This window comes from Myzus persicae, unplaced genomic scaffold (genome assembly GCF_001856785.1).
Source record: "Myzus persicae strain clone G006 unplaced genomic scaffold, MPER_G0061.0, whole genome shotgun sequence".
NCBI classification, from domain to species: domain Eukaryota; kingdom Metazoa; phylum Arthropoda; class Insecta; order Hemiptera; family Aphididae; genus Myzus; species Myzus persicae.
The window spans coordinates 169,076-190,675 of record NW_019101135.1 but is presented as its reverse complement, the minus strand read 5'-3'; the positions used below and the strand labels follow the sequence as shown (position 1 = coordinate 190,675).

At 30.0% G+C, this 21,600-nt stretch overlaps 4 protein-coding genes across 5 annotated transcripts; 2 read left to right on the top strand and 2 right to left on the bottom strand.

Annotated features, from left to right (window-relative positions):
- The first annotated feature begins 926 nt into the window (after nucleotides 1-926).
- Nucleotides 927-6,508, top strand: LOC111027884 (solute carrier family 35 member F5). 2 transcript variants are annotated; one of them, XM_022306370.1, is made up of 10 exons: nucleotides 928-1,278; nucleotides 1,478-1,618; nucleotides 1,683-1,763; nucleotides 2,821-2,937; nucleotides 3,579-3,731; nucleotides 4,809-4,991; nucleotides 5,235-5,391; nucleotides 5,473-5,632; nucleotides 5,699-5,950; nucleotides 6,015-6,507. In XM_022306370.1, the coding sequence occupies exons 1-10, from the start codon at nucleotides 1,189-1,191 to the stop codon at nucleotides 6,082-6,084; spliced, it is 1,404 nt and encodes a 467-aa protein (XP_022162062.1). In that variant the 5' UTR covers nucleotides 928-1,188; the 3' UTR covers nucleotides 6,085-6,507. The 2 variants fall into 2 exon arrangements, with proteins under 2 accessions (XP_022162063.1, XP_022162062.1); XM_022306371.1 differs by lacking the exon at nucleotides 4,809-4,991 and having other exon boundaries at nucleotides 927-1,278; nucleotides 6,015-6,508.
- A 2,548-nt stretch (nucleotides 6,509-9,056) lies between these two features.
- On the bottom strand, nucleotides 9,057-10,102 carry LOC111027838 (NADH dehydrogenase [ubiquinone] 1 beta subcomplex subunit 8, mitochondrial). The gene is made up of 2 exons (XM_022306292.1): nucleotides 9,643-10,102; nucleotides 9,057-9,567 (listed from the first exon to the last, which is right to left on the bottom strand). Exons 1-2 carry the CDS (start codon nucleotides 9,926-9,928, stop codon nucleotides 9,329-9,331), a joined length of 525 nt encoding a protein of 174 aa, XP_022161984.1. The 5' UTR covers nucleotides 9,929-10,102; the 3' UTR covers nucleotides 9,057-9,328.
- Nucleotides 10,103-10,286: 184 nt separating this feature from the next.
- On the top strand, nucleotides 10,287-13,893 carry LOC111027836 (COP9 signalosome complex subunit 2). Its single transcript, XM_022306289.1, has 9 exons — nucleotides 10,287-10,517; nucleotides 10,679-10,873; nucleotides 11,092-11,217; nucleotides 11,300-11,467; nucleotides 12,778-12,952; nucleotides 13,019-13,157; nucleotides 13,226-13,416; nucleotides 13,491-13,632; nucleotides 13,699-13,893. The coding sequence occupies exons 1-9, from the start codon at nucleotides 10,464-10,466 to the stop codon at nucleotides 13,841-13,843; spliced, it is 1,335 nt and encodes a 444-aa protein (XP_022161981.1). The 5' UTR covers nucleotides 10,287-10,463; the 3' UTR covers nucleotides 13,844-13,893.
- Nucleotides 13,883-15,145, bottom strand: LOC111027837 (co-chaperone protein HscB homolog). The gene is made up of 4 exons (XM_022306290.1): nucleotides 14,968-15,145; nucleotides 14,470-14,873; nucleotides 14,155-14,408; nucleotides 13,883-14,087 (listed from the first exon to the last, which is right to left on the bottom strand). Exons 2-4 carry the CDS (start codon nucleotides 14,860-14,862, stop codon nucleotides 13,973-13,975), a joined length of 762 nt encoding a protein of 253 aa, XP_022161982.1. The 5' UTR covers nucleotides 14,863-14,873; nucleotides 14,968-15,145; the 3' UTR covers nucleotides 13,883-13,972.
- Between the last annotated feature and the right edge of the window lie 6,455 nt (nucleotides 15,146-21,600).

Genomic DNA, 21,600 nt, shown 5'->3' with positions numbered 1-21,600 from the left:
GCGTGTAAATACTTCAAGCCAATGTATTAGTTATTAACATATTTAACATGAATTTTATTGCGAATGTAAAATGTTTGAATATATTTTCTGCAGTGTTTGGAAAGAACGTCGTTTATGAACGCACGTTCATATTTAGCGAAAGGCACTAGTTTTTATTAATTTGAAAATAAACTCAGTTTATATTTTAATGAATTTGAACGATTCTTAAGACACTCAATTTATTTGCCATTTCATATACATGTTTAAAATATATTGATTTATTATATTGTACAATAATATTTTTTTAGTATGATGATTCGTATTACAAAAAATAAAAAATAAATTAATTAACTACCAAGTGAGCGCATTCATTTTTTCAACGAGCTTGAACGTGAAACTCGTTCATATGAAAAACACGAACGTGAACTTGAAAGGGTTCTTTTTTTAGTGAACGTTCCCAACACTGATTTTCTGGCGTACCGAGTTGAATAATTTCAGAGAGTCTGCTGGAGTGAAGGTTCTTTGTAGTTTATACTGACGTCCCATGAGTATACATATAAGTATATAACACATGACTACATGATGAGATAGGCATCGGAACGAGGTTTATAAATAAAAAAATTAATTAATATAGGTAAATTATGTTTCTACCAACGAGTTGAGCATGATAATAACAACATCTCCAAAAAAAATTCATAAAAATAACTTTTACAATAACTATTAACTACAAACTACATTTGTTTTTAAAGTTATGCGTATACCCCTACAAATATTTTTTGAAAGATCGGCCTTTTCAGCGCCCCTGGCGGACAATACCCGCCCTAAATGCCTTCAAATTATGACTCAAAAATCTAAAAGATAGGCAAAGACCACACCGTATTATCTATTCGGTGATTTATATATAATCCGTGATTATAACTGATAAGTGATAACATAAATATTTGATATTAAATTGATAACTTAATATTTATTAGTTTGTATGGGCAAGGGGTAAAAGCCTAAAGATTAAAAATATGTAAATTGTTATTTATTTATTTGCATGTAAATATTTATTTAAAAACATTGTAGAAATGTGATCGTCTAATATAATTGTGTATTCTAGTTTAACTAGTTCTATGTATTTGTATTACTTGGGCCGTGTAATTCTGGGAAGTTAGGTAGTCTAATGGATTTATTCTTGCCATAACGGTTTAAAATTACCTGCAAAAAATGCACAATCTGTCCCAAAGACTGACTTTTGGCTTGTTGTTACTACTGTTGGCTGATATAATATGGATAATGTCATCAAAATTCATTAACGTATGTTGTATAAATATAATATAAAATCTACAAGTAACATTTTTCTTCTCATCAAAACTAACAAATTCAATTAGTGTTGTCACATCTTCAATTTAGTTAGGAATTAATTTTAAATGATTATAAGATATAGATAAACATACCAACAAATCTGCACAATTTTTAATTATTGAAATTAAGGTAAATGTATTTTGTTTTTCAGTATATTCCTTACAAAACTGACGATTACAAAAAGCCATTCTTTTTTGCCTATACCAAAGCATCAATATTTACTCTCTACTTTTTGCTATATATTATATTTAAAGAACTACGGAAGCCTTGTGGAAACCAAACTAATTATATGGTAATTTTAGGTAAATGTTCTAAATTCTTAATATTATTAGTGAAAGTATTATATTATGTTTTAGTTTGTTAATTTTGATACAATCGAAAATGATGATGATGATGAAGAAGATGATAATGTTTTTACTGATGAAACTGAAAGATTAGTAAGAATTTAAGTTACTATTATTTGATGTAGAAATATCTTAAGTAAAGAGTAGTATAAAAGTAGTAAAAAGCATATCTTATCTAAAGTTCACAAGATTAATCTATATTTGAATTATATTTATTAATAATTGATTAATCATACAATTTATTTTAGCTTTTAAAACTACCTCATTTAAATTAATTAAATTATTAAAACAACTGACAGACTAATTTTTGTCGAGTTTTCAAGTATTTTTTTAATTTATCTTGTATTGTTCAAAAGTTAAAATTTCCTGAAGATATTTCTGGTTGTTTTATACAAAATACAACATTCACAATTACATAAATAATAAGTATGTAACATATGTGCAATTTACAACAAGATGTACTATAACTATATAGCTTGGATATTGTACTATCAAATAAAACTTTTTTTGTTTTTAATATTTGCTTCTTTATGGCTCACCTAAAATTTCAACAAAATGTCTGCTAATAAATCATTAAGTACAATGGCATAATAATAAATGCATAATTGGAACTAGTGTAAAAATTATCATTTTAACTAAGATATTATTTTATTACATTATATATGCCAAACAATACCATGGTATCTGCTGGATTCTAGATGCTTATTTGGATTTTATAAATTTGACTTTTCTATGATTGTATCAGCATGTTTAATATGTTTTTATTACATTTTGAAATCCACCTATACTAGATTTCTAATTGATAATTTAAATTATTTTGTACATCAGTAAAAATAAAAGAATCCGTGAATCTAAACCTGTTTTAACATTCTATTTGTGAACTGAATAATTCTGTTTTCGCTTTGCTTTTTTAATTTATATTTTTCTTTTTAATCAATCTATTTATTAAGACTCATTATGCATAATCATTAACTGAGATAGTTATGCTTTTATAATTACTATTTGACTTATATTAATAATATTGTTTCTACTTATGTTATTAGAAATTCTAAAATTTATTACGAATATTTGACCTTACTCATGTATTATGAATTAAAATCACAAATTGTTTCTCACAATATAATATAAACAATAAAACATTTTTATGCAGAGCACAGCAAGTTATGTTCCGATCAAAAATCCTAGTTTGACTTCTGGTACAGAAAGTGATGATTCGGGATCTGCTAAACCAAATAATAAAGTTGTTCGATTTAACAAAGTTGCTGAGGTAATTCAATTGTTGTTAAACAATTAAATAAACGTGTTTTGATAAAAAAACTTCTTAAACCTAATGTGTTGGAAATATTGACTGTAATATTAAGTTTAATAGCTACAAAAAAGAATAGTTGACTAATTTTTAAACATTATTTATATCAAATGTGTACAAGTAACAAGTGTAACAGTTTATAACTATCAATAATATTTGTATACTACACTTAAATTAATATATTTAACTGCCTAGAATAATTTGTTTTGAAAATATACATACATGTCATGTGTAACTGACAATACAATTTTAAGTTATATAGAAGCTTTTTGTCAAAATATTAACTATTATTATTGTTGATAATTTAATATCCACAATTAATTTCTAGTCCACAATAGGTATATTTAAGAAATTAATTTTATGTGTTCTATTATTTATTATTATTTAATTATAAATATATTATTAAATCTATTTTTATTAACAAAAAAAATAAAATGATTAATCAAGCTAAGTGTCGTCAATGGGTGGCTTCTTATTCAACATTTCACATCTATGTTATTATTCTTACCACATAAACTTATTGTGCATAAAGGGTAGAGACTATAGATTGTTTATTTCTACTAAAGATAAATAAATAAAAATGTATTTATTAATTATTACAGGTTAGACATTTGTCTGAAACAGAAGCTACAGAAGCATTAATGGCCCGTTTATCGTATGCTGCTACATTAAGAGCACGAGAAATTTGTCGTTTGTCAAGGCAATTACTAAATCTACACCAAACTGCAAAACTAGCTTTCACAGTAGCTCCGCTTGTAAGAATTTCTATACATTTTTTATTTTTTTTACTTCAGTACTACTGTATTAGTGTTAATTAATTTAACCTCTCTACATTTCTTAAGTGCTTAGATTAAAACATAATACAACTAGAATATTGTTATCAAGCATACGTCTTAATAATAATTCAAGATCAAATTTGTGTTATTTTTGTATTAATATAGGATCATACACAGTGTTTCAAAAGTCTTCATCCGATTATGAACTGATATATTTCGGCAACGGTTAATCGCAGGTTAATGACCAATGTATTAATGTAAAGATTAGATAATTAAGTTTATTTTAAGTTTTCTAGTTGATAAATTTAGCACCGTAATGGTTAGTGAACTAGGAATCGTTAGTTAGTTTCGTTATGGCGACTCCGCAACAGAAAGCAATTCATCCCTTGCCACCACGTTCCCCTGACCTCACAGTGTGTGATTTTTTTATGGGGCTACATAAAAGATAAAGTGTATGTACCACTATTACCTACAAACTTGGAAGAGCTTAAAATCAGAATCAAAGATGCTGTTAATGCCATGACACCAGATATGATCAGTAACGTTTGGGAAGAATTTGATTACCGTGTAGATGTGTGTCGAGCGGCCGATGGGGGTCATATTGAACATTTGTAACCAAAGTAAATAAAACTTGACTATTTTAAGAATATATTTTACTTTATTTCACCCTTATATCTTCATTTTTAATTTAAATATGAATTTTTGAAATCGGATGAAGACTTTTGAAACACAGTGCATAATGTAATCTTATTTTTATTAAATTACATTTAACTTTAAAAAATAAATAACACAAACTGAGTCTATTATTTTATGCCTTTATAAATTATATATGCTTATAGATTGTATTTTTATTCATTATGTTATTCAATTTTTTAGATTGTAATAGATATTTAACATTATTATATTAAGTTAAATCACATTAGCTTTTTAATTGCTGTATGTAAATTAAATATTCTGTCCCTTCAAAAAAAAAATTGTGAATACTACATATGCTGCTGCATTAATAGTTATTACAAATTATGTTAATATAATATTGTTTGATCATTTTTTTTTCAGTGGGGTGTTGCTAATTTATTACATCAAGTATCTATGGTTTACATGGAACATACCCTAGTGTCTGTTGTATTGTCCACAACTAGCTTCTTCACTCTTCTGCTATCTCTATTTTTTGTTACACCTTCAACAGATCGTTTTACGGTCGCTAAATTAATAGCTGTATTATTCAGCATAACTGGAAATGTGTGTACTAATTTTTAAATAATAATAAAAACAACCACAATAGTTTGTTCAAAATACAAAATATTATGTATTATTAGTTGAATTATTTGAATTTTCACTTTTATAAAAGTGAATACTTGTCGATTAATTTAAAATAAAATTTGAATGCTTATAAAAAACAAAATTTTAAACAAACTTAAATAAATGTGTGTATTTTTACGATTTTTTTTAAAAATGATGTTATTAATAATTTTATATTTACAGGTTATAATTACATTACCTGATTCTCATTTTAGTTTTAGTGATATTAATGTTGGATTTGCATTATCCTTATGTAGTGCTATTTTTTATGCATTGAATATTGTTACATTACGATCTTGGGTAGATCACGAAGACAAATTGGATATCATATTGTACTTTGGTAACTTTTTCATGTACCAATTGATTTTTCTATTGTGTATTATTATAAAACATATTATTGAATGAGTTATTTTATTTCTAGGGCTTGTTGGTCTATTTAATGTTCTTATGTTTTGGCCGTTGTTCATTTTTCTTCATTATTTCGAACTTGAAACTTTTGAATGGCCTAACAAACAACAAGCAATATCACTGTTCATAAATGGAGTTGTAAAAGCAACATTCCCTGAAGTCATATGGCTATGGTAAAATAAATTGTTATACTTAGCACTTACTTTATTTTACAATTCTAATTTGTATTTTTATGTTAGGGGATGTTTGCTGACATCATCAATTATAGCAACAATGTCTATAGGACTAACAATTCCAATGTCTTTAATGCTGTCTGGCATCTCCAGTCAAAACAAGTCTGATTATGAGCGATTTTTGTTACCATCATTTTATTTAGGTTTAGTTCCTACAACTGTCTCTTATTTTTCTCTAATTTGGTTAACACACCGATTTAATTATAATCAAAATGAATACAATTGTTTAAGCCGTTGCCAGAGAAAAAATTTAATTAGGTAATTAAACAGAAAATGTTACTAAAAAAATATATTATTTATATTTATATTATTTCATCTACAGGCTTAGAGATAGTGATGCCGAACAAGCAGAATCTCTTATACAAATTCACGAAACAGACAAAGAAGTATGATATAAATGATATAATTTATTTAGAAACTCTAAGTTACTCACCATGATTAATTATTTTTTAGTATTTTTACCTCTTTTTGTGCAATGTATTAGACTTATTTACATTATTTATTGTGTGTTACATTACATTTTTGATCCAGATTATGAAGTTAATAAAAATGCAAAATATTATTATTAATATTATTTCTTTAGATTTCTGCTTACATATTTACACCAGAAATGAGTATTATCTTGTCAGTAAATAATGTTTTATTTATATTGTTTATTTTGTGTTATGAACACTGTGGAAAAAGTTAGTATATAATAAAATGACTTATGTGTTAAACATCTGATATTTTGAATCTGGATTACAAATTAAATGTAACATCACATTTTATTTTATCACAATATTATGGTACTTTATGTATAACTTCAAATCTTTATTTAATCTGTGTTATTATTTATATCTAATTTATTTTGAACATATATTTATACATTTTAATCATATTTACTACTAAATGTATAGATTATTGAATACCTAATCTATTTAATTGTTAATTGTATTCCTATAAACCTTTCAACAGTAATCACTTAATATCTATACTGTAGTTTGTAATATCACTTGTTACCACTTATGAAATATACCAAATCGAAAAATGTTTGTCATAGACTCCTAGATCAATGTTTATTATAAAGCCTAGTTAATGTTAGCACTATAAAACTTTGCATCTTTTTAATTATTTAAACTTAAATCGTCATTTTTTTATACAAAATAAAGCAGATACAATAATAAGTATAATTAAACCTTGTTATTTGGGCTACTTTTATAATTCAATAGGTACCTACTTTTAGTAACTTAAAAATTTAATTTTGCATCATTAAATTATTATCTTAAAACTACTAAATTATTGTCAAAGTCAACTTATTCAATGTTAATTTCTATTAATTTGGATACTATTTTTAACGCTTTCATATTATTTTGTTTTTTTAGTCAAATCTTTATTATGAACTCATTGAATTTATGGTAACTACTACATTTATATGAATCTGTTAGAAAAATATTGTGTATTTCTATATAAAACCTTTAAAAATTATTGAACAATAACTTAAATTTATATCCAAGATGTCTTATCCAAGCAGTATAGTTGTATAAGTCATGTTCTATAATGACATTAGCCAATGGATTAAAGACTAATAAAGTTATCTTACTAATACCTATACTTAATGTACTACACTTAATTAAGTAACCAAACCAATTTAAAATACCTATACTTATAACACAGACGTCAGTAATATACAAATATACAATCACTCATTTGAAATATAATTATCACTTTTTGGTTTCTACGTCCATGAATTCTCAATCCATAGTTCCGTACTCTTCACTAAAAGTGTAAACTAAGGGAGAGTGAAAATTTATCCAGGCTGCCCAATCCCTTTTTCTAATTAGATATCAAATTTTTGGTTTGAAAAAAGACTTGAAAATTGAATACAAATTACAAGTTCCCTCTTAAATTGTACTGTTGTAGTAATAGTTATTGAAAAATATATAAGATACATAATATGTATGATTCTTTTTATGACAAAATTCATTAAAATCTATAAAACATTTGCAAATTATTTTGCACCTAGTTAAAAATGTATAAGATGTTCAATTTGTATACCTAAGGATTGAAAATTTAAAACAAATTTTCTCAAAATTAGTTTGTACTGAAACCAACAAAAAACCCAGTTTTTTTTATTTGTATTTTAAGTCCAACTTTGGACAAAATTAAATATTAAACAAAGAAAAACAATTTTAGTTATTTTGGTTGTAGTTTAAAAATATAAATTTTGGGTAGGTACTTGAAACTTTAAAAGTATGTTATTAGTTTATTACATTGAATGGCAAAATAGTGTGTCCCGTGACGATATATCCATTAGCCGTAGAGGGAGACTCGCCGCCCAGACAAAAACCAGTTTTTTGCTGTATTACCTAAATACTAAAAAATTATTAATAATCATGAAACTATTGAAATAAAATGTTGAAGCGTCAACATTTTTAGAAAAATAAACTCTACAAAATTCAAAAATTGATTTCTTGAATTTTTTTATAAATGAAAATGAAAAAATAATTTTTTTATTTGTTTACCAAAAAATTAAATAAAATTTAAAAAAAAGACACATGTAGTCTTTGTCTCTGTGCGTCTAATAAAAAAAAAACTGGTTAATGATTTATCATCTCATTATATATCGCAATGGGTAAATTCTCGTGGGACACCCTGTATATGCAATTTTTCGCCAATAATTAATTGAACCTAATATCTTTTAGTAAAATAAATTACTTTAATAGGAATAATATCATAAAATATACTTGGTAATATAGGCTGATAGACCATCTCCTCTTAGAATCATTTTTTGAGTACATTATATTATTGAATTCAAATTTAACAGGTCCATTACTACAGTAACCCCTCTTGACAGACTGTACAGCAGAGTAGTACCTACTTGCACACCTTTCATTCATCATTACTAAGATTTTCTTTGACAAATAATTTAATTAAAACATTAAACGGTAGTTAAATTAGGTGATTGTTATTATTAAAATGAGGTTTAATTTAACCTCATTACAAACATTTTTCTATCAATAGAAATTGTACCGATCCCATGATTTTTTCTAGAACTTTATCTCAAAAGAAAACCGGTTACAGTCAAATATTTTTTGGTGTCTAATAGTTCAAGATTTGGGTGGTTAATTATAAAAATGTAACACCAATTGAATTTTTAATACAAAAAAATTATCATCATGGTGCAATATGGGTTCTAGGCTATGGACAACTTCCCATTTCCAGACCATCTAGAATGGCCCTGGCTTAACCTATGTCATTGTTAAGTATAAAATGTTAATTGATATGTATTTTTTTTTTTATAATTTGTTATCATTCAGTTTTTAATCTAGGTGTTTTAATCTAGTTGCCAATACATTAACTAACTCATAAAATAGAAATTACTAAATAGAAATCTGAACATTTTTTTAGTTTATTATTAGAAATTACAATCACATCACCTACATTCTTCATACAAGTAGAAACAATTAATAAATTATAATTTTTCTTTCAATGTATAGTTATTAAATTCTACCAATTGAATAAGTAGTTGTATTTTATTATTACACACAAAATTTATTTCATACATGTTTTATTCAACTTTAAATTGTACAACAATCTTAAAAATATATTTAAAGAGTTTCAGCTACTACACAGATATAACTTTGCTGTAATAACTTTTCAGAAATATTTATCTGAATAAGTAAAATGTTTCACATCTTCTTGAGGCCATTGTTTAGGCATATACGGTCTGTATCGTTTACACCAATAATCCCCAGAAATCATCAATCCACTTATTCCAAAAACTGCTGCGAACAATGACAATACTCTCTGCCAGTCAGGATATCTAGCTTTTTCTCTATAATTTGGGTCACCTTTGTCTGAACCCCACATGTCAGCATGAACGTGCAATATCTCACCTAGGAAAATAAATAAAATCATTAAAATCATTTCATAACACCAAGGTTAAGTAAACAACTATTTTATAAGCTTACCAAAGTTTCTATTATGTTCAGGGCAGTCCCATGGATAATATTCACTTTTGGAATCTTGGCCAATGTCTGGTAACTTTGGGTAGTCACCAAAACCTAGACCATCATCAGGGTGTGGTGCATACTCCTCTGGTAATAGGCCGTACTTCTTAGCAGCAGCTAGTCGTTCTGCTTCAGTTTTTGGATATGGACCGGGCTTCCAGGGTTCGTGTGATACCACACTTCTGCTAGACACTGAATAAATAGCTTTGGTTCGCAGCATCCCATTAATTACACGGGGTAAAGCCATGTTGGAATGCTACTGAGAGCAAAATTGGATAATCGGTTTAATGTTAAATTAATTTTGATCAAAGAACAGTAACTCAGCTTATCAAAGATACTGCAGCAGTAATACTGCCATATAGAAATACTGGAGTGTGTACTTGATTCTGGATTATATTTTACAGTAAATTTTCGGAAAATAAATAATATTGATAACGGCGAAGGACATTTAATAACCAGACGTAACCACGGCAAATTCTGAGGTACTAATCTTCAACCACGAATGCAACAACCAAAGTGCTACCAGCATAGAACAATATGCTACCAGTGTGGTTCTTCGCTGGACGTTTTTGTCAAACAGAGTTTGTTCTCCTTATCTCTAGTTTTCATGTTTACAACATAACCCGATGGCGATAACGTGAATGACTCGTATGAACCATGTACATAGAAATTGGAAATTACTAAATAGTTAACCAGTATTATAGTGTAATATCTGTTCAGTTTTCAGTTATTGTTAATTGTTATGACGTACACTCAAATTTAAATTTAATTTTAAATTTACAATGTCCGACACCGAGGATGTATACATGTGTGAAGATGACGAAGATTATGGTCTTGTAAGTATAATTTACACCATGACTACCTATGTGATGTACACTCTTTTGTTTTCAATTTTTCATTATAAAACTTCAATTCCCATTAATATATGTTTGAAGTATAATACACTAACTCACATACATATGTATGTATTAATTATATTCTTAATTTTTTTCAATAGGAATACTCAGAAGATAGCAATTCTGAACCCGATGTTGATTTAGAAAATCAATATTATAACTCAAAATCGCTAAAAGAAAAGGATCCTAACGCTTCATTAGTGTCATTTCAAAAAGTATTAGATCTTGAAGCTGGTGAAAAAGGAGAATGGGGTTTCAAAGCATTGAAACAAATGATCAAAATTAATTTTCGTCTTGTGAGTTTAAAATTCAAATATATTATCTGAATATTTAATTTAAATAAATGTGCATGATTATAATTATTTTTTATACCACGTATTAAATATTTAATGTATCTATATGTATAGATTACATAAATACAATTAAATCTATTACTACTTTTAACTATATCAAAAAAAAATATATGGCAAGTACCTAATTTGTACTTTGTTTTATTATTATTTTTATTTTTTAGAGTAACTTTGATGAAATGATGAACCGTTATAAGCAATTATTAACATACATAAAAACTGCAGTTACTCGGAATCATAGTGAAAAATCTATAAATTCAATTTTAGATTATATTTCAACTTCAAAAAATGTAAGGTTTTATTACATAATAGATGGTAGATGGTTTAACCACTTATTAAAAATATATTTAACATTGTGTATGTTTAATGTAGATGGATTTATTGCAAAATTTCTATGAGACAACTTTAGATGCATTGAAAGATGCCAAGAATGATAGACTTTGGTTCAAAACTAATACAAAATTGGGTAAATTGTATTTTGATTTAGCCGATTACAATAAACTGACAAAAATTCTGAAGCAGTTGCATGCTTCTTGTCAAGTAAGATATACCTACTAATTGACTTTGTATATTTTGTAATTTTTGTTGTAATACAATTTATAGTATTAAGTAACAATGGGATACTGTTTCGCAGTGATGGCTTGTGGGTGCTGGTGGTGGGGTTGCGACTTTAAGACGTATGAGTATATGACACCAATATACATCCTACTAGTCGCAGGTCGTAGTGGAAAATATATATTAAAGTAATAATAATAGTGGTTAGCAACCGACAACGCTGTTAATTTTAAAAATAAAGTACCCAATATAGTGTGAAAAAAATATATTAAACCCAATGTATTAATATTTTACTGTATGAACGATGCTGCCGGTCGTCCAATATCCGTACAGAAGACCTCAGGTTAAATGTACCCGCGGGTACACAATTGTAACGCTTCGTTTATACATACGTATTCTGAATATTGCTCGGACGCTGCCGGTCGTCCAAACACTGCTCGTGTGTACATGATACCCATTTGCTCCTGGTATCTGAGAGGAACAAATTTAATGTTCGCACACTACAAATTAATGTATTATAATTTATAACTATTTTATTATTTAAAAATTTGCATTTTTAATAAACATATTTTTTAAAATTTAGAACTAAGTATATACAATTCATTTTCTACATTTAATTAATTTTAGTAGGGTTGCGATCGTCCCATCGTTCAAACCACGAGCCGCCACTGCTGTTTCTGTTCAATTAGAAAATCATAAAGAAATAGAATTTATTGCCATAATTACAAATAACCTGCAATTTATCTGTAAATGTTTCAAACTGTAATTTCTAACTATGAATATTTAATTATAGGTGGCAGTGAGTATTTCTATTTTTGATTTGTCTTTTGCATCAAATTCTTGAGCAGAGTTCACCAAATGGGTGGCCCATAAATATATTTCAATTGGGCCACAAACCAAAAATATTATTTTTTAAATTTTCACTTTCTTGGGGAATCAAATAAGGTTTTCATTTTGTTTTTACTTCATTTAGATAAATTTGTACGCTAAGTTTTTATTGTCCCCAAAAACTACCAAATTTCTCATGTGACTCCAAAAATGTTAATTGTTGACCCCTCCTCTGTGTCTTAAAAGTTAGGCATAGTATTTAAAATGTAAGTGTTGTCTACCTAAATAGGTGTTTGTTGCGTCTGAATTCTTATGACTCTTGATCAGTTTTTTTGGCAGTAGTAGTTTTCTGATGAATTTTCAAACTTTAAAAACTAGAAATTCATTTTTAGTATTAAAAGTTTATAAGATTTGCTATGTCAATGTGTTTGTGTCTCTTAATATACTGTGTATGCTTACAATTTCAGACTGATAATGGTGAAGACGATCTTAAAAAAGGTACTCAACTATTAGAAATTTATGCTTTAGAAATACAAATGTATACAGCACAAAAAAACAACAAGAAATTAAAAGAACTTTACGAACAGTCACTCCATATTAAATCTGCTATTCCACATCCTTTGATTATGGGCGTTATTCGAGGTGAATGAAATATTAAATAATTAGAATTTATACTACAGATTAATAAACTCATTATATATTTTATAGAATGTGGTGGTAAAATGCACTTAGAAGAAGGTCATTTTTCTAAAGCACATACTGATTTTTTTGAAGCTTTTAAAAACTATGATGAATCTGGAAGTCCTCGTCGTACAACATGCTTAAAATACCTAGTTTTGGCAAACATGTAATAGTTTTAAATTAACCATGTTAATTAATAGTTATTACTAGTAATTATAATTATCTAAATTTAAGGTTGATGAAATCTGGTATCAACCCATTTGATTCTCAAGAGGCTAAACCTTACAAAAATGATCCAGAAATATTAGCAATGACTAACTTAGTCCAAGCTTATCAGAACGATGACATTAAAGAATTTGAAACTATCTTAAAAAATCATCGTAAAAACATAATGGATGATCCATTCATTAGGGAACACATTGAAGGTAACTTGGCCAATTAGCTGATAAAAGTTCTTGTATTAAGTGTATTATGTTTAATTACATATTTTATATTGCAGCCTTATTAAGTAATATTCGCACTCAAGTATTGATAAAATTAATTAAACCCTATACTCGTGTTCATATACCGTACATTGCAACGGAACTCAATATTGAAGAAAGTGATGTTGAAAATCTTTTAGTTACGTGTATTCTGGATGAGTAAGTACAATATTGCTTACCTCTTTTTTTAAATATTATTTTTGCTTAATATAATTTATATTGTAGAACCATTAAAGGCCGCATTGATCAGACAAATCAAGTGTTAACTTTAACTCTAGTTGATTCAGCAACCAACCGTTATGCAGCCATAGATAAGTGGACCAATCAACTAGCTACCCTCAATTTATCTATTTCACAAAAAATATTTTAATAATGTTCAATGTATTTTTTTTTTAAATAAATATTTTACAACATAATATATATTAATGTCTGAAATGTTCTAATTTACATATTTTTGAAACTATTTTTAGCAGTTTGAAAAATACACTGAATATTTTTTTTATAATTCATCTCTATCTTTGATTTTTTCTAGCAATGTTGTAAAGAACTTGGCTTTTGATAATAATAATTTTGCTTGATTTTGGTTATTTTCTCTAAAAGCTTTTGATAGTTCCCTATTAACATAAAAATATTGATTATATTCCTTGAAAATATTAATCCTAATTAAATGATTTAACTAACGTGTATAAGATGACCAACATATCATCAATATCTTTCTTCAGACGTTCTAGAGATTCTTTTGAATCAACTTGTTCGACTTTTTCATTCCAATCCATTATTTCGCATAAAAAAGTGGTATCCATTGTTATGGAATCTTCTTCAATACTCAAACCACCAAGGTTTAACATATAAAGGCCTCTTAGAAGTGGATTCAATAGAGTCATATAAGATTTGTTTAATAGAGAAGAAAATGATTCAGATAGTAATTGTTCTTCCTAAAACACAATTCATTAAAAACATGATTATAACTAAATACATTGGTAAGACAAAATTCACTTCAGATTTGTTGGAAAATCTGTCTGGATGCATAAGGTTTTGTAGTTTTCTAAAATTTGATGTTAACTGTACAGTATCAATGTCGTACTGAACATTGATATTAAACAGCTCAAAATAATTTAAATTCTGGTCTTCAGACGACTGAATTATTGAACAATTTTTACAAAACAGACTAGGTCTGGAGTCTAATATTGTTTGACAGTTCCAACATTTGAACGCGTCATAAGTTGCATACGAATGGCCCTTGAATTTATTATATCTTATATTGACTTTCTGTTGATTTAAGGATTCTGAAAATTGTCTAGCTCCAGAATGATGAACGCTGTGGCATACTGTTCTTAATAAACTATCTCCAAACATACTGGTACGCCAATACCGCATCACAAACATCATAAAATATGTACCTATAATAAATAATAAACAAAAAATCTAATTTATAATATCAATACTTATGTATTGAACTTAACATAGTAATATTAGATTAGAATAAAACATTACGTGTGTGTAAGTATAATATTTGTGAAATATATAGACTTTATACTCAAACTATTGTGAAACTTAATAACATTTTAAAGTATTACATTTATAATTATTAATTTTAACTTTGCTCATTGCAAAATGCAAATTAATGTTTCGTCCGTCTGATGTCTAATAAAAAATTCCGAAAATTGAATATTGATAACGCTTATTATCAGTATCACACTGAGATAGATAACAAAACGTCATATTCAAGGTGGATTTATACGTCATACACCTTGGTCACATTATTACGTATTTAAGTCCGACATATTTTATTGGTTTTTTAAGATTAAAATAATTTAAAATAAACACTTCATAATTCATGCTACTTCTACTAACTGAAAAAAAATAAAAGACTTCAGCAACCACAGTTTTTTAATTGAAATTGCGCCTCGGAATTTACTTACAGACAGTGGTGGCTTGGGGGAAAAATCAGCCGCGGAAAATCACGGTTCAAGTGGCTCTAATCGAGTTACAGTCACCGAGTCTCCTATATAGTCCATAATTATCTAACATATTATGTAATATTTTAGAATGTATTTATTTTACAATGATGTGTGTTCTTTTCTGGTTTTTTTTTTTAGTGAGTCTTTTTATACAATAAGAGTACCTAATAGAAATAATAATGATTCAATCTTCAATATCAGTACTTTTTTTGGTGGGAAAGTGAATCTAGTTGGTGTATTTGAGAGATCAAAATTTAAAATCCACATTAGAATTCTAAAAGTATCGAGCGAAAAAAAAATCAATTATTTAAAAATCAGTTTTCGACAAACTCTTTTTTTTGCCTAACTCGTAGTCCGGTCCACGCACTTTTATCGGTCATTTTTGTGTAGTGTGCGTGTCCTTATAAATAATATTATTATATTGTTTTATGAGTTTGTGACCTTATAATGAGACCGGTGCACGGCGTTTATTTATCTGACAATATTACGTGCAGCCTAGCGAATTTGCACGTTCCGTGTACCTACCAGCAAGATCTACCTTGGCAAGATGAACAAAATCGAAAATACGGAGATGTCTTTGAAGTTATTGAAAAATACAAGATTATTGCATATATTTGCATACCACTTGTCAATCAAATATTTGATTATAAAAACAAAAAAGGCAGAGTAAAGGGAACCAATATACTAATCAAGTGTGTAATATGCTCGAGAATTTTGAATTTGTTAACTTTTGTCAGCGTATATTTGATGATAAAAAATAGATGTTTGTGATACCCCTTCATTACAGTGGCGCCTAAGTCCATGTTTATGTATGGCGGCTGCCATACATATAAACATTTGGCTGGGGGGTGGACCCACAGGAGAAAAAATTTTATAAGAATAGGATCCCAAATTATTAAGTAATATTGCTCATTGAGAGTATAATATATGGTATTAAATCAATGTTTAATGTTATCGTTGAACCGTATATACGAAATAGTTCATAATAATAATTAATAGTACAATAATTAGTAAGAACAGTAACAACTAATAGCATTATCAAATATCAACTATTATTTATACATTTAAGAATTAAGTATATTTATATTATGTACATAAATATATAAAAACCAATATTTTGGACTTTTGGAGTATTCTTAGCGGGTTTTTTGATACTGGACACTGGTGTTGGGTGAGGTAGGTGGTTGTCGGAGATCCTTGCCATACATTTAATTTTGTACTTGGGCGCCACTGCGGCCTTCAAGCAGCTATTTTGTTTCTGATGTTAACAATCCGAGTCAATATGCAATAACCAAGAGTTTCTAAATTGTAGGTCGAGATCCACTGGTCGGCCGTGGGTTAATTCTTGGTGGGTCGAAAATGAAACTGGGTACATGTAACGGTACACAATATACAACATGCTGTGCCGCCGCTGACAAGTGACAATTAAGTGACATTTAATTATTAAGTAATAATTTATAATAATAGTAATTTCTTTTTTTTTTTAGAACTAATCTTGTAAATAAGCCATGTGGGTCACGATAGATTTTCAGGGATAAAATAAGATTGCAGTTTAAAACCACTGCAATAACCTGCATATTTCAATCAATTAATCAAAGATATTTGAATAGGTAATAATAACTTCAATATTATACTAAGTATAGTCAAGTAAGTAGTTCAAAAAATTAATTGCTTGATAAAGTATTTCACGCCACGTCATATAGTCGATAACATTTGATTTATACACTCGACAATATGGGAAAAAAAACAATAAATTTTTGTGTACACAAATAGTATAAATTTATTAGTTTAACAAAAAAACGTCACACATACAGTAGTGGCTCAGTCATGAGCATAACGTTTTATAAAGATGTACATCATTTTTAAATATACGGTTCAAAAAAAAAAATTTGAACATATAATTTTGAAAAAAAAAACAAAAAAAACAAAAAAAGTACAGAAAAATTACACGCTCATCAAAGTTGCTATTTTATTAACATTTTATGAGTACCTACATAATTTTGAATTCCAAAAAGAGAGCATGAGACGATTAATTTGAAAAAAGTGTCGATCGTAAATATTGTATTGAATAAGAAATCACAACAAAAAACTGCTAACGAAAATTGAAACAAGATAAAATTGTAGAACAAAAAAAAAAATACATCGGTCAGAAGACACATAAAACAAGGAGGGGAGGATACGGGATGGCGATTGGGTGCAAATTTGTACGTTTGGCTACTGGTCACCTCCACAACGTTCCCACGACCGGTCCCTCGGACGGACGAGCGTCGACGGGCGAGTTTGCTCGGAAGAGTGACGACCTTGCCCAGCTGGCGATGTTTGACCGAGACGGCCACGGGAGCGATGGTCGACGGCGACAAACGGCGGCGGCTAGTGCGCGATGTTGTGCGCTTTGATGGTCGACGGTGACGACTCTGACGACGGACGGCGGAGACCCGGCAGACACGGAGCGAGCGGATCGAGAATTGGCGCCTGCGGAATCGGCGGTGATCGCGATGGACAAACGACCCGGCCGACTTGGGATTACCGCGGGGCGAAAAGGCGATCGTCGGCGGACCGTGGCGCAACGCACCACGGACCTCGACTCACGGTAATTTTCGCCCTGGCGTTGTCCCTTCAGCCGCGTCTTTGCCCCTGCAATGACCGCCGGCCACGAAGTCTCGCGCGCCGCCGTACCCTGAAACTCTGATCGTTTCAGCGGGTCCGGCGCCGCTGACTTCCGTGGTCCTAGCACTTATCTCTACCACTCTCCTGTGCCCTAAGTCTCCGCCGCCGCCGTAACGAGTCACCATCGCCGTTGTCATCGTCGGTATACCGTCGGGGCGGGATCGTTGCCCGCGCGGGTACCTCTACTAGCCGCCGTGCCGTCGTCATCGTTGTCCGTCGCTCCACGCGACCATACTGCGGCCGGACGCTCGCCGAGCCGCCAGAGGGTCTCGCGTGTCACTACGACCGAGCGCACTTTTCTCGTGAAACCCGTCGCGCCGTGGGTGGTCGGAGAACGTGTTCGGGCGACATACCGCCGTGCACCTTCCGTGCTCTTTCCCGTATCCTCCCCTCCTTTCTGTCGCCGTCTGCCGACCGGCGTCATCTGCCCAAGGGGCCTTGAACTACTGGGAGCTGCGGACGGTAGTATTATCGTATCGCCAGCAACACAACACTCGGGAAATGCGTTTTATCCGTTTCCACCCGGCGGATAGTCTACTCCTGCGGGGGGAAACGCATTTCCTGGGTGCTGCTGACGGGTCCACCCAACCGACCAGCTCTCCAAAACTGTTTGTAACTGCCATGCCTCTGGCCGGCTCAATTTCTTCACATATTAACACTTCAGGCACTTCTACTTCGTCTTGTGGTCCATTCTCGGAAATCGGGGTGGGATCGACAGGCCCCAACTCCGAGAACTGGGCGTCGCCACCCGACGCCGTTCTGGCCAACAACATGATCGATTCCTCGGCTTCAATGATGGTATCGTCTTTTTTCAGGCTTGTGACGTCGAGAGGCGCGTCCTCGGGGTCCGGAGTGGGATCGACGTGCTCCGGGTCCGGGGACGGCGCGTCGCCGCTCGACAATTGATCACCGGCCAACAAAATTGACTCCTTAGATTGATTAGCCTTTTCGTCGTCTCTCATCTGTACTGCGTCTCCGATTGGTGCGTCTCCGAGTGGCGCTTGTTCGGGAGCCGGAGTGAACTCTACGGGCTCTGGATCTGGTAACAGCGCGTCGGCACTCGAAGTTGAATCACCATCGACGGCCGACAGAAGAGATGCAATGACTCGTATGAGGTTTTCGTCTGTTTCGTCATCGTAAATGCCGCTCATAATGCCCACAACGATTTCCTCGAGAATTTCGAGTAGTGTGGCATTTATAGCGTTGATGTTATGTGCCATTTTTTTTTTACGTGTGCGTAAATAGTGTCGTGGATGAATTGAGAATTGCTAGTGACATAAATACATAATTTCCAAGACAAAGACCGAAGAATTCGAAAATCTCCCAGACAACGACATGTGTTACTAGCCAGCAAGTACGTTCATCGGTCGCATCGGCAAGCAGCGTTAGCATTTTAAGCTTGTTTATTTTCCGAAAGACCATTGATATTATTATTATTATTGATAGGTATATATTTAAATATTTTAAAGAGGGTTTCTGGGATTTTGAATTGCATTTTTCTATACTCCATTTATACTTTTAGATTGTCTATTTTTTGTATATATATATATAAGGAATTTTGCTTTTTATAATTTAATTACATACATACGGACACACGTTTTTTTCGAATGTTATATATTTGATACGTGGACGACGAATAAGCGCACGTATTATCATTATAATATTATGTTATAACTTAAAATTTAATATAATTTAAATAATGGATGGCACCTTACCTATTATAGTTATTATGTATAATATTATAATATCTGTAATGTAAATGGTAAAATCTACCTATATATTAAGCAGGTACAATAAAGAGCCAAAATAAATCCTTCGAATTTGGTGCAATATAAGTTCCTGTAAACTATAGTATTATACTCAAGCCTGGGAAAGTTAATGACAATTGTTGACTAAGTTAAGTTAAGTAGATTTACAACATTTTAAAAAGTTTAAAGTTATTACTGTTTCTTTTTTTTTTAAACTCAGTTAAGTTATATAGAAACTTACAATTAATTTATTAGCTTAGGTCAAGTTTTTTAAGACCGTATACTAATTGACAAGAACTGTTATTAACAACAGATTAAACAACGGATTGTTATTTTAATTAAGAAATGTTTACAAAAAAATATAAATATAAGATATCATAGGTTTTCTTCTACAATTATTGTATTAAAGTCTTAATAATTAAAACAAAATTGTTTATACCTAGAAGATACATATTTTTCTTATTGTTCAAGAAAAGCAAATGATAAATTATTTTTAACACAGATACATTAAATTTTAATATAAACATTTGGTTCTTATACTTTGTCCCTAAAAAAACTACTGTGTAGATATCCATATTTGGACTTTAAGTAAATTTAAGTATGAGAAAAATGTTTAGTGTTTACTGGTTGTCAATAATACTTATGGTTCTAAAAATGCCTAAACACAACATAAATCTATAGAAATAGTATAATTAAATCAATGATGTAGAAAAAATTACTGGAATTTGATAGATTTGTTTCTACATTAAATTTGAATATATTATAAGAATAATTATTTGACTTACAGAAAAATCTGTATTCCAGGCACAACCCGGAGCAAACACAAAAATTGTCTTAAAATTCAAAACTTAATTATTCATAATATATTTTTTTTCAGGTTGAAACATTAGTGTAGTTGTAAGTACCTATACTAATATAAAATATTAGTTTAAGTAATAAGTATGTTAAAATAGGATGGTAGGTTTTAGTAGGTATATCATAAAATCAATGGTACTAGATAGAATCACGTATGTACTTACTTATTACTATGTTAGAAAAATATGGGTATCAAGTATTCAACTGTCAACGGTTCTAACTTTTTAAGTACTATCAAATTTTCCGTAAGATCTATTTCTATCGCGTCTATTGATCCGTTGTTTGTCAAATTGTCGGAAGAACAACAGGCTGAGAGCGGAAAACGACGACGGTTGACGAGTGACGACGTGCCATAAAAGTAATGTTATTAGTGCTTATTTATAAACTATTAAAATGTCGTGTTATACCAAGAATAATATCGAAGCATCACTGATACGATGAGTCGACAACCACGACTGTGTTTACAACTGTCCGAGTTGCTGGTATTGGTATAAATATAAAATATATTTTGTAATTTGTAATTTTAATGATGATACCTTGATACCTATTACCTACCTTATAGTTATTATGCACCTAGCTTAATATTGAGTTACTGGCGCTCCGAGTATCATCATTCTTGAGGTAACTTACTATATAGTGTTTAAGGTTAATAAAATAAATTCGTTGGTCTATGCCATTTACGTTCTTCTTTATTATTTTCTGTGATTCTACTGTAGCCAGTCGTCACCAAATAAGTAGTACCTAACGATGCGAGAATCGATTTTAATTTCCTATTTTATAATTTTTTTATCTTTTTGTATATTATATAAATACTAAATGCTAATTGATCTAATTTTTAAACTGTCGCCTAGGTATGTTTAATAAGAAACATTTGAATGGTTCTGAAAAACGAAAAC

What these genes read in the sequence shown, in the direction of transcription:
- LOC111027838 (XM_022306292.1), bottom strand. Translation starts at nt 9,928, where the DNA reads ATGGCTTTACCCCGTGTAATTAATGGGATGCTGCGAACCAAAGCTATT. An exon ending in TGAACATAATAGAAACTTTG is followed by an intron (nt 9,568 to 9,642) that starts GTAAGCTTATAA and finishes TTATTTTCCTAG; the next exon opens with GTGAGATATTGCACGTTCAT.
- LOC111027837 (XM_022306290.1), bottom strand. Translation starts at nt 14,862, where the DNA reads ATGATGTTTGTGATGCGGTATTGGCGTACCAGTATGTTTGGAGATAGT. An exon ending in GATTTTCCAACAAATCTGAA is followed by an intron (nt 14,409 to 14,469) that starts GTGAATTTTGTC and finishes ATTGTGTTTTAG; the next exon opens with GAAGAACAATTACTATCTGA. An exon ending in ATGTTGGTCATCTTATACAC is followed by an intron (nt 14,088 to 14,154) that starts GTTAGTTAAATC and finishes TTATGTTAATAG; the next exon opens with GGAACTATCAAAAGCTTTTA.
- LOC111027884 (XM_022306370.1), top strand. Translation starts at nt 1,189, where the DNA reads ATGCACAATCTGTCCCAAAGACTGACTTTTGGCTTGTTGTTACTACTG. An exon ending in GAAACCAAACTAATTATATG is followed by an intron (nt 1,619 to 1,682) that starts GTAATTTTAGGT and finishes ATTATGTTTTAG; the next exon opens with TTTGTTAATTTTGATACAAT. An exon ending in GGATATCATATTGTACTTTG is followed by an intron (nt 5,392 to 5,472) that starts GTAACTTTTTCA and finishes TTTTATTTCTAG; the next exon opens with GGCTTGTTGGTCTATTTAAT.
- LOC111027836 (XM_022306289.1), top strand. Translation starts at nt 10,464, where the DNA reads ATGTCCGACACCGAGGATGTATACATGTGTGAAGATGACGAAGATTAT. An exon ending in ATGACGAAGATTATGGTCTT is followed by an intron (nt 10,518 to 10,678) that starts GTAAGTATAATT and finishes TTTTTTCAATAG; the next exon opens with GAATACTCAGAAGATAGCAA. An exon ending in AGTTGCATGCTTCTTGTCAA is followed by an intron (nt 11,468 to 12,777) that starts GTAAGATATACC and finishes TTACAATTTCAG; the next exon opens with ACTGATAATGGTGAAGACGA.